We start from the raw sequence: 12,636 nt of genomic DNA, 5'->3' as shown, positions 1-12,636 counted from the left end.
CAATTTATAGAATGGGGAAACTGAGCCCCAGAGAGTTAAGTGGTTAACCTAACTGATCCACCCTTACTAGAACCCGAAGCTTTCTGATTCCAGATCAGGCAGGTCCAGTTTTCATGATTCCATCCCTTTCAAAATCCCAGGCCTTTTCATCCAGCTGTGACCCAATGGTCGGACCAAACTACTTGACTTATGGATGCAGAAACTGAAACATTAAATGGGAGTGGGGTGAGGGGGGAGAGGCCCCAGGGTCTCTGCCCTGCTCTAAGAGAGAACCTGGCCTTGAATCCCAAGGCCTTTGGGATTAACTTAACTTCCCAAAGACTTTGCTGCTTCTTCTGTAAAATGAGTGGGGTGGATCATGAAGTCAAAGACTTAAAACTGCAAGAGAAAGCACAGACTCTCTTGTGCCATTCTCTCAAAGCAAAACAGGGTATAAGTAATAAAGGGAAGATTTTAACCCAGAGCATTTCACTCTAAAACCAGAGATCTGTCTCACAATTCTTTTGACTACATGATCAGAAAGATCTTGGAATCTAAATAACTGTCAGGTCCACTGGGGCTACTTCAGTCTCTGATGAGAGTCTGAGATCTTTCCCAGATCCCAAGTCCACTCCTTGGCACTGCCAGGATCCCAAAGGAGAGGCCCTCCCTACCCCCAACTCTCCCTCATCCCCAACCCCACCTTCTTCAAAGAAAGCTGCCTGTCTGGTTTGGGCTGTTACCTCTGACTAGGAAAAGACAGACTCAGAGCTGGAGTAAGCCCTTAGGGAGGTAAACACAGCACAGTCTAGAGCTGTCAGCAGAACCCTTTGCCAGGCAGCTTTCTCCCTAGGGTCCTTGGAGCACAATTGAGTCTCCACCCTCAGAGTCTGCCCTCCCTTGCAGTCTAGTCCTGATGGGGTAACTTTAGCAGCCATCTGGCTGTTCAGGGGGTGGTGGGGCTGGGAAAGCTCTTTCCACAGCATCCAGATTCCACTCTTGCCTCCATTGTTTTTTCCTTCTTTCTCTCTACTGATATTAGAGTATATGTTTCATATAATCTTGCAATGAGCAGGAAGACCTTAGAACGCAGAATTTCAGAGCTGGGGAAGAGGGCCCTTAGAACCCAGGATGTCAGAGCTGGGAAGACCCTTGGAACCTAGGAGATCAAAGCTGGGAGGGCCCTTAGAACCCAGGATATCAGAGCTGGGAGGGCCCTTAGAACCCAGAAGGTCAGAGCTGGGAGGGCCCTTAGAACACAGGATGTCAGAGCTGGGAGGGCCCTTAGAACATAGGATGTCAGAGCTGGGAGGGCCCTTAGAACCCAGGAGGTCAGAGCTGGGAGGGCCCTTAGAACACAGGATGTCAGAGCTGGGAGGGCCCTTAGAACATAGACCATCGAAGCTGGGAGGGCCCTTAGAGCACAGGAGATCACAGCTAGGAGGGCCTTTAGAACCCAAGATGTCAGAGCTGGGAGGACCCTTAGAACCCAGAATGTCAGAGCTAAGAGGGGCCTTAAAGACCATCTAATCTAACTTCTCCATTTAAAAAATAGTGAAACAGAGACTCAGATATGACAAATGGCTTGCCCAAACTTGCCCAGATGATTAGAGGCAGAGCCAGGGCCAGACTCTATGTCACAATCTTCTTTCTGTCACCCCCACCCTTGCCCCCAATCCCTGTCACTTTTTGCTTTCTCTGTGCCAGGGCAGCCCTCTGTGACTATTCCCTCTTGGCCTTTTCTTCTCCATCCAAGTGGAAAAAGAGATCCTCTAAAAGTTATTTTCTCATTGGACTTAGTAGAGTGGAGAGTGTTTTTCAAGACCTAAACATCTCAACTAGGTCTTAACATCTCCAATATACTTGTCCTAGGAGATAATTTGAGGAATGGGAGACACCATGGTGACTTTTTGCAAGAAGCCCTTGCCCTGTGCCAGAGGAGAGTCCAACCGGCTGCAAAGAGTCAGGTATCTCTTTATTTCCTCCCAAAACTCACCTGTCGACCATCCCTCAGCTGGCCCTTCAGCAAGCTGTCCAGGGGGAAAGAGACAATATTATTCAGGTTCTGCACCTGGAAGAAACAGAGAAGGAGAAACCATATATGATTATAGATCCAGTAGTATAAGTCCATTTAATAGAAAAAGAAACTGAGGTTTGGAGGGGTGATGGAACTTTTACATTGTCATGTACCTAGTAAGTGTTAGAGCCAGGATTCAGAGGCCGGGGTCCTATCACAAATCTAATACAAAAGTAGGGCTAGCTGTTGGGGCAGGTTATTGGCCTCTGCTTCCAGTCTGCTGAGGCAATATGGAGCCTGCTGGGAGCTCCCTGGCTTCCACCTTCACCCATAGAGGCAAGGGATCCTCCCCTTCCTCCTCCTCAATAATAATCTACCCAGCTGTTTACCTTATATTTACTTTGCATATACTAATATTTATATGTCATCTCACTTGCTAAATTGTAAGCTTCTTGAGGGCAAGCATTATTTCATTTTTGTCTTTGTATTTTTAGCACTTAGCATGGTGTATCAGCGACAAAAACTTGCTGAATAAACTGAATCAAGTTGAACTGTCCCATCCAACCCCCCATTTTATAGATGAAAAAGCCGAGGCCCAGAGAGGGAACATGGCTTTTTCAGATCACATCTTCCCAATGCAGCAGAGCTAAGCTTGGAGCTGAGTCTCTGGGCAAGAAGGTCCCTTTCTGCCTCACCAAAATGTCTCCCTTCTAGACCTTTCATTTTAGCACATGTGGCTCCCTGGGCTGGATGCCCTTCTTCCAACCCATCTTCCAACTCCTCTCCAGCCTCCCCAGACCACCTTCAGCCTCCCTGCTCTCCCTATTTCTTCCCAGCCATACAACCTAATCCTGAACCTTCGTGTCATTGGGTAATGTCCCATGTGAAGAAAAGGAAGACCACGTTCTCATTTTGCTGCTGACACTTCCCAGATTCGTGGCTGTGGTTAGAACATTTCCTCTCTCGATGTTTCAACTTCCTCAATTGTCATGAGACTTTCACTACATCTCTCACAAAGGCACGATTTAAAAAGGACTTTATAAACCTCATGGGGGAATGAGGTTCTAATCCTGCTCTGCTACGTGCTGTTCCAGAGATTTTCCCCTCCCTTAGAGGCTTCCTCTAATAATAATGGCTAGAATTTGTATATGGTGCTTTGAGGTTTGCAAAACACTTTTTAATGTTATTATTCCTCTTGAGCTTTCACAACAACCCAGGTACAAATGAAAAAAATGAGAAAAAGTCCTGGGTTCAAATGTTTTCTGAAATACTTAATAGCCCTGGGTCACATTATGGAGATAAAGGACTTGTGCAGGGACACAGAAGTAGTCTGAGCTCAATTTTCTTCTCATGAAAACTGGACCTGCCTGATCTGGAATCAGAAAGCTTTGGGTTCTAGTAAGGGTGGATCACACAGGGACCACAGACCTTCTCCTCGTCCAGGAAATCAACTTGATTTTGTATTGTGCTCAGTTAATAAGCATATGAGGAAGGATATGAATTCAGGCCAGCACCTTATCCATGGCCTACCTTGAAGCTCTCTATCCTCCAGCTCAACTAGACCCTGAGGTCCTCCTGAGGGAGGAAGTGAATAGGATGGCAGGCCAATCCACCTTCTCTGCCCTTACCAGATTCTTGAAGAGGGCAGCCACCTCCCGAGTGAACACAGCCAGGTTCAGGAAGCCTGTGGACAGCTCGTGGTTGTTCTGGGAGAGGTGGCTGTTACCGAAGGTCTCCAGGGCCTCACTGTACTGTTCCTCATTCTCCACGTGGGCTGGGGACGGAAGTAGGTGGGTTAGCCGTCAACTGGGCCAGGGAGAGAAAGTCTACTGAGTTAGCTGCAGGCTGGAGGCTGGCAAGGGGCACGGGGGCTGCCGGATGTCTCCACTTCCCCCACTACCACCAACGCAGCCACTGAAGCTGCCCCTTTACTCACCAAGGCCAGAGCTATGAATCGTCCGGACTGATTTCTTAATTCGCTGCAGGATGGCTTGGTCCCCTTCAAGAGCCTAAGAAACAAAGAAAGGATGTTCTGCAAAAGACCAACAAGGCAGGGGGCCTTTCTTTCCAAACTAGGGCCCAGGTCCCCCGACAGGATCACACAGGGACCACAGACCTTCTCCTCATCCAGGAAACAAGAACCTTCCCCCACCCTCACAGAATCACAGGATCTGACCCAGGAGAAACTCAGGAAGCACTTTGTCCAAACTGTAACTTAAATCTTCTTCACAACATAGCCCACAAGTGGCCGTGTAATTCCTATTTGAAGACCACTCACTATGGGACTCACTATGTTTCTGGGCAGTTTACTATGATGCTCCTAAACCTTTTCCATCCAGTACAGAACAATACAAAAAGCGCTTAATAGCGTCTACTGTATGAAGAGCTCTGTATTTGTCACTAGAAAAGATACAGTTTAGATGAGACTAAATAGCCCACAAGTGGTTTTATTGTTTCTATTTGAAGTCCACTAGTGATGGAGGCTCATTATGCTTTTAGGCAGTTTACTATGGTGCTCCTGAACCTTTTCCATCCAGTATAGAACAATACAAAAAGCACTTAATACTGCCTATTGTATGAAGAGCTCTGTACTTGTCACTAGAAAAGATACATTTTACATGAGACTAAGTAGCCCACAAGGGGTTTTATTGTTTCTACGTGAACTCCATTAGTGATGGGGGCTCCTTATGTTTCTAGCAGTTTACTACACTCCTCCTGAGCACTTGGAGATGACAAATTCTTTCCATCCAGTACAGAACAATGCAAAAAACATATATTAAGTGCCTACTGTATGAAGAGCTCTGTACTTGTCACTGCAATGATGAGATTAAAATCCCTGTTTTCAAGCAGCTTACAGTCAAAAACACCCACATAAACTACTTAAATCAGGCAATATTAGACTATAATATTTCCACATAAGAGAATGCAGACCCTCCACTCAAGGCTATGCTGGAACCAGTTTGAGAGTCAATTGTTAAATTTTCAGTGTGAACATTTTCACCTCAGAAATGACAATCATTACCATCAGAGTTTGATTAATATTATTTCATTGATTATACTTAATAATGAAGAAAATTTTAATAATGCAGATTACATTTAAAAGCACCTCATGGACTTACATAAATTGATGCTGAGTGAAATGAGCAGAACCAGGAGATCATTATATACCTCAACAACGATACTGTTTGAGGATGTATTCTGATGGAAGTGGATCTCTTCGATAAAGAGAGCCTTAATTGATCAAAGGTGGACAGAAGCAGCTACACCCAGAGAAAGAACACTGGGAGATGAATATAAACTGCTTGCATTTTTGTTTTTCTTCCCGGGTTATTTAAACTTCTGAATTCAATTCTCCCTGTGCAACAAGAAAACTGTTCGGTTCTGCACACATATATTGTATCTATGATATACTGCAACCCATTCAACATGTAAAGGACTGCTTGCCATCTGGGGGAAGGGGTGGAGAGAGGGAGGGGAAAAATCGGAACAGAAGCGAGTGCAAGGGATAATGTTGTAAAAAATTACCCTGGCATGCGTTCTATCAATAAAAAGTTATTAAAAACAAAAAAAAATAAAATAAAATAAAAGCACCTCATGAGTATAGTCTTTGCTCTAGAGACCCATTTAATAAACATTTACTAGTTCACCAGGTTCTCATTCCACCTGAGGCCACATCTTCCTTCCTCCGGATCTAGGATGTATGTGATTACTAACTTCCTTAACTTTGGGTTGGTAACTTCACTCCCCTCCCTCAGTTTCCTCATCACTAAAATGAAGAAGACAGCCTAGCTGGACTCTGAGGTTGCTCTAGGTGCATATGCTTATGATTCCCCATCAAATCTGGATATATATAAATGCGGCAAAATGACAAAAGTCGGACATTCCTGGAAGTCTGGGTCAGGGGCAAGTTATCCATGTCCGTGGTTTGATTACATAGGGAAGATCCCTCCTTTCCAACCATCTCTGTGTGTGTCCACACAGGATACACACAGGGCAGAGATTTAGAGCTCAATTCATCTAGAATGGATGTCAAACGAGGAGATGGTGACTTGGAAGGAGATCAGAAAAGGGATCTCCATAAAGTGGATGAATGAGAAGTTCCTCTTTATAAAGAAAAACTCTAGCCAGATAACATCAGTCCTACCGTGGGGTTTGGAGATGTGTGCAAAGCTCTTTTATGGTTGTACTTTAGAAGAAGCCAGTCTCAGATATAATCATAATTCAAACCAGTTCCAGTTGTTCAGTAATGAAAAGAGCCATCTACACCCAGAGAGAGAACTATGGGAAAGAGTATGGACCACAACATAGCATTCTCACTTCTTTTATTATTGTTTGCTTGCATTTTATTTTCCGTCTCAGATTTTTTTTCTCTCTAGATCTGATTTTTTTTGTGCAGCAAGATAACTGTATAAATATGTATACATATATTGAATTTAACATATTTAACATGTATTGGTCAACCTGCCATCTAGGAGAGGGGGTGGGGGAAGGAGGGAAGAAGTTGAAATAGAAGGTTTTGCAAGGGTCACTGTTGAAAAATTACCCATGCATATATTTTGTAAATAAAAAGATATAATAATTATAATAAAGATATAATCATAAAATGCCAGAGCTGGAAGAGACCTCTCAGAAAATAAAGGTTCAAATGTACACAGTAACAGTGATATTTTAAGAATAATCAACTATGAAAGACATGGCCACTCTGATCAAGACAATGATCCGAGACAATTGCGAAGGACCTATGGTGAAAAATCCTCTCCACCTCCAGAGCAAGAATGGATAAAGCCTGAATGCATATTGAAGAATAATTTTTAATTTTTTGTTTATTTTTTCTTGGGATTTTGTATGTGTGAATGTTTTCTTTTGCAAGGTAGCTAATGTGGAAATATGTTTAGCATGACTTTACATGTATAATCAATATCCTATTGTGTGCCTTCTCAAAAAATATCTAGGAGAGAGAATAAAGAATTCTAAATATTAATAGTTAAAAATTTATTTCCATGTAATTAGGAAATAATGAAATAAATACATATATATGCACACACACACACATATATATGTATATACACACAGATATGTTTTGTGAGGCATTTGGTGTTAAAATGATTTGCCCAGGATCACACAGCTATTTTGTTAAGTGTCTGAGGCTAGATTTGAATCCAGGTCCTCCTAACTCTAGCTCTGGTGTTCTATCTCCTGCATTATCTAGCTAGTCCTAATTTTTAAAAAAAAATTATATATATATATATTTTGCTGAGGCAATTGGGGTTAAGTGACTTGCCCAGAGTCACACAGCTAGGAAGTATTAAGTGTCTGAGACCAGATTTAAACTCAGGTCCTCCTGAATTCAGGGCTGGTGCTCTATTCACTGTGCCATTTAGCTGCCCCCTAAAAATATATTTTTAAAAAAGAAAATGAAGGTTTGTAGGATGAAGGATCTAAATCTGGAAGAAACCAAAGTTCAAAACCCTCATTTGATAGAAGAGGCAACTGAAGCCCAATAAAATTAAATAATTTATGTAAGATCACACAACTAGTTTCAGAGATGGCATCTGAATCCAGATCCTTTGACTTCAGAGTCAGTACTTTTCCATACCTCTGGTTTTCTTCCTGACTCAGCTCAAACACCAACTCCTACCTGAAGAGTTTATTGATCCCTCTCTCTACAAATGTTGGCTCTCCTCCAAACACTTGAATGTGTCTTGTAGATAGTTTGTATTTTTGTTTCTAAACATGTATACTCATGCATTAGATTGGAAACTCTTTTAGGACAAGACTATTGCTCTTTTTTTGCATTTGTATGTAGCAGTGTGTGCTACATGGTAGCCACTTAATAAATATTGATTGACCAATACTACATCTTCTCCTCTAATATAAAAACTGGGAACATTCTTAGAAAAGAGAGTGTTAGAATAAGGCGATTCAGACCAATTCCAATAGATCTGTGATGGAAAGAGCCATCTGCATCCACAGAGAGGCTCATGGGACTAAATGTGGATCACAACATAGTATTTTCACTCTTTTGTGGTTGTTTGTTTGTTCTTTCTCATTTTTTTCCTTTTTGCTCTGATTTTTCTTATTCAGAACAAATGTGGAAATATGTTCAAAAGAACTGCACATGTTTAACATATATTGTATTATTTGTTGTTTAGGAGAGAGGGTGGGAGGAAGGGAGGGAGAAAAAATTGGGATTTTTTTTTTGGCAAGGGTACATGTTGAAAACTACCCTTGAAAGTATTTTGAAAATAAAAAGTTATTATTAAAAATTAAATTAAAAAACAAAAAAAAAAGAAGAAGAAAAGAGAGTGTTAGAACTGTAAAGATCCTTAGAATAGAAACTGTAAGATGTGGGAGAGTTTTAGAACATAGGCCATCAGGGTAGGAAGGGATCTTAGAAGAGAAAATATCAGAATAGGGGAGGCCCTTAGAATGCTGTATGTCAGAGCTGGGAAGGCCCTTAGAACCCAGGAGGTCAGAGCTGGGAGGGTCCTTAGAACCCAGGATGTCAGAGCTGGGAGGGTCCTTAGAACCCAGGATGTCAGAGCTGGGGGGGTCCTTAGAACCCAGGATGTCAGAGCTGGGAGGGTCCTTAGAACCCAGGAGGTCAGAGCTGGGAGGGTCCTTAGAACCCAGGATGTCAGAGCTGGGAGGGTCCTTAGAACCCAGGAGGTCAGAGCTGGGAGGGTCCTTAGAACCCAGGATGTCAGAGCTGGGGGGGCCCTTAGAACATGGGATATCAGAGCTGGGAGGGTCCTTAGAACCCAGGAGGTTAGAGCTAGGAGGGCCCTTAGAACATATTATCAGGGCTGGGAGGGCTCTTAGAACAAAATGTTAAAATAAAGTAAGTTAGAGAAACTGAAAATCTAGGCAAGGCCCCAAGAATGTACTCAGCTAAAGTAGACTAAGGTTGGACAGGGAAAGGACTAGTTCAGAGTCCCACACTGACTCACGGCAGAGCCCCCCTAGCAGAGACCTGGGGACACTTCTTGGAAGGCTGCCAGGAAAAGGAGGCAGGGCCCTCATTGACAAGTGTGCTCCCCAAGGGGGCTGCTCTGCCCAGAGTCTAGAAATAGGCCAGTGGAAGTGAAGGACATGTGGGTCAGGCTGTCCCCACTCCCCACCTGTCTTAACTCCCCAAGGGAAGCAGGAGCACATGGCCACTGCTGGCTGCTCTTCTCAGAGGGCTGGGGGGTCCGAGCTTTGACAAGCAGGGCCCTTGGGGCAGCCTTGCTCCAGGAGGCCCTGGGCTGCATTCCTGCCTTGGCACTGCCTCTGCTGCCCTGGCTCCCACCTCTCCCCACCCCGCAGCCTTGCAGGAGAGAGTCCCTGGGCATCTTCCAGCTTCCTCGTGACTCCAGACTCATGGGCAGCCCTCAGAGAGGCAACAATCAGAGAAGAGAATGACTTGTTCTAGTGGGAAGAACACAGAATTGGGAGCTGGGCAAGCTGGGCTAGTGTCTCCAGAGACTCTGCCCCTTAATACCCAGGAGATCTTAGCAAACCACTTAAACCACCGTACAATACAACACAATGAACATTTATGAAGCGCAAAGCATTGTGCTAAGCCCTAGGGGTTTTAAAAAAAGAGGCAAGTAACTCTGGTCCTCAATTTCCCCATCTGTAAATATGGAAGAGATTATAATCTAATTCTAAATCATATGATTTTATGATTATGAATGGATGCCAAGATTTGGGAAGGACCTGGGTGCTAGAGTTGAGGGGAGCTTCTGTCCTCAAAATACTCATGCACTCTGTGCCCTTTTAGGCTTCCCCAAGGGAAAGGCAATAAGAGAAATTTTTTAAATGACCTACTACAGTGAATTTGAGTCAGAGGATCTGGATTCAAATTCTGACCTATGCAAGATTGACAGAATCACTTAATCTTATTGAGTTTTGATTTTTTCATCTGTAAAATGGGTTCCTACTAAGTAACCTGGAAGATTCCTTCTAGCTCCAGATTTTATAATCCCTATCAGGGACAGCTGCATTTTTTTTAAAAAGAAAAGACCTGAAGAGCCACGGTTTTAACTCAAGCATAACAGTAAATAATTTACATTTAATAGCAAATTTTATGGTTCATAAAGTACTTTCCCTTACAACAGCCTTATAAATAGGTAGTGCCGGTATTACTGTTCCTATTTGTAGTTAGAAAACTGAGGTTGAGCAGTATGCTAGCTTTCCTAAGATCACACAGCTAATTAGGGACACCCCAGGACCTCAAAGTTAGGTTTTATGATTCTAAACATAGTTGTACTACTATGTCACTGCATATTTCAAGGAATAAATGGTAGAATTTCAGAAAACAACATAGGTGAGCAGTTTATTCTTGGCTAATAATACAACTGACATTTGTATAGTATATCAATTCTGCAAAATACTTACAGGAGCCTTATAACAACCCCATGAGCCTGGAGGGGGGCCCCTTAGAACACAGGATGTCAGAGCTGGGAGGGCCCTTAGAACACAGGAGGTAAGAGCTGGGAGGGCCCTTAGAACCCAGGAGGTCAGAGCTGGGAGGGCCCTTAGAACCCAGAAGGTCAGAGCTGGGAGGGCCCTTAGAACCCAGGAGGTCAGAGCTGGGAGGGCCCTTAGAACATAGGATGTCAGAGCTGGGAGGGCCCTTAGAACCCAGGAGGTCAGAGCTGGGAGGGCCCTTAGAACCCAGGAGGTCAGAGCTGGGAGGGCCCTTACAACGCAGGAGGTCAGAGCTGGCAGGAGCTTTAAAACACGGAATATCAGAACTGAAAAGGTTCTGAGAGCACAAAATGTCAGAGATAGGAGGGCTTTGAGGTCAGGGAATGTCAGAACAAGGAAAGGTCCTTAGAACACAGAGTGTCACAGCTGAGAGGGTTCTTAGAACATGGAATATCAGAGCAGAAAGGTCCTTTAGGAGAGAGAATGTCAGAGATGCGAAAGGTCCTTAGAACACTGAATTCCAGAATCAGGAATAATATTAGAATGTTAGTTAGGAAAAATAAGTTGAGAAATATAAGGAACCGCAGAACACTGTGTGAAAGGAGTCCTCAATGGATGTAGAATCAGTATCACAATAGGCCTTTTAATACTTTCACAAGATTCCCTCTAAGTCAGGAGTCCTAGGTTCTAATACCAATTTGGATCCCTTACTCTGTGACCTTGGGCCATTCACCTTGAGCCCAGGTCTGCCACATGAGGATCACAATATTTTCATGAGTTATCCCACAGGGCTGCTTCAGAGAAAGGGCTTTATAAATCATCAGGTGCCATCTACATTTGAATTAGTAGTGGGAAGGCCTTAGAAGCTTATTCCTTTACAGAGAAGAAATGGATCCTAGATAGAAACTGGACAAGCTAGTCAGGGGCAGAGCAAGTCAACTTTCAGGCTCCTGGACTTTTTCCTATATGGCACAGTTGGATTGGTCCTTCCAACCCAATAATCTATTTAATAAGGAAATAATTCTCTTAAAAATTTTTTTTAAATCATTGTATTTTATTTTTAAGTTAACTTCATTTACAAACATATCCCTCTCTCTTCCTCTGCCTAGTGAGATATTCCTTGTAACAATTTTTAAAAAGCAAAAAAGTAACCAGGAAAACTAACACATCAACTAATTTTGACAAAAGATGCCCTGTTCCATACCCATGGTCCCCCACTTTTCCAAAGAAAGGAAGGAGGTATCTTTTCTCTTCTCATATATAATAAGGAAGTCCAGAGTACTGAGTCAGAGAGTAGCTTTTTCAACTTCTGACATAGCCTGGCTGTGACTGTGGAAAAGTGACTTATCAACCTCTGAGCCTTGGGCCACTTTTTAACACAACTGAACTCCTGGAGGTGAAGCGGGCAGAGGACTGGCAGTGGAATAATTCCAATTTGATCTCAGACCTTATTAGCTTAGATATTTTAGCTGTGGGACTCTTGGGCAAATCACTTAAACTGTCTGCCTCGGTTTCCCCAACTGTCAAATGAGGATAATAATAGCACTTATCTCTCAAGATTATTGTGAGGATAAAAATGGCATATTTGTCCAGTGCCTGGAAGACAGTGATATATAAATGCTTATCATCATCATCATCATCATCATTTGCTGACCAGACTTGGTAGAGAAAGTTTTTTTCTACGAGAGATCTCTGTACCAATGAAGTCTAGATCCAGACCCGATTTTCCCTCTGGAAAAGCAGTGCAAGCTTGAAATGTTCGATTCATTTCTGGTATTTTTCTTCTTCTCAGCCCACCCACCCTCCCTGGCCCAGGGGAAGGGGGAAGGGGGGTTCTGCAGCTCCTCTGTGGGTGGCCAAGGCAGGGAGAAGGTGGGGAGTGGAGAAGGTACAATCTTCCACCCTAATGACTTGGCAGCCTTTGCCAAACCCAGCCAAGCCCTGCCCATCATCTGCTCATTCCCCCTCAGGAGAAAAGCGAGAACGATGATGGCTCCGGAGAAATCCTTCCAAACCCAACCTTCCCTGCTCAGACTCCAAAGTGCCCCTTCCACTCACACGGGAGGAGGATCACTCTTGGCCAGAGTTGCCTCTTCTCCGGGGGGTGGGGGGAGGGAGCAAGGGGGAAGAATGAAGGGAGGGGCTGGACTCTGGGGTCCACCATCCGACTAAAGAGTTCTCTTTGGGGAGCTACAGCAGGCAAAGGAGGAAGGAGAGAGGAATAT

The 12,636-nt window shown here is 43.7% G+C and overlaps 1 protein-coding gene across 1 annotated transcript in view; it reads right to left on the bottom strand.

The window, feature by feature from the left end:
- The window catches only part of ASAP3 (ArfGAP with SH3 domain, ankyrin repeat and PH domain 3), a 69,769-nt gene that overhangs the window by 37,875 nt on the left and 19,258 nt on the right, over positions 1-12,636 (bottom strand). The window contains exons 2-4 of the mRNA XM_051988273.1: positions 3,933-4,005; positions 3,625-3,770; positions 1,976-2,050 (exon numbers count right to left, since the gene is read on the bottom strand). Of these exons, the coding sequence (XP_051844233.1) occupies positions 1,976-2,050; positions 3,625-3,770; positions 3,933-4,005 (294 nt within the window). The remainder of the gene's footprint in view (positions 1-1,975; positions 2,051-3,624; positions 3,771-3,932; positions 4,006-12,636) is intronic.

The sequence above is a fragment of the Antechinus flavipes genome, chromosome 3 (assembly GCF_016432865.1).
Source record: "Antechinus flavipes isolate AdamAnt ecotype Samford, QLD, Australia chromosome 3, AdamAnt_v2, whole genome shotgun sequence".
NCBI classification, from domain to species: Eukaryota; Metazoa; Chordata; class Mammalia; order Dasyuromorphia; family Dasyuridae; genus Antechinus; species Antechinus flavipes.
The sequence above is the reverse complement of the archived record's forward strand: the minus strand, read 5'-3'. Positions and strand labels throughout refer to the sequence as shown.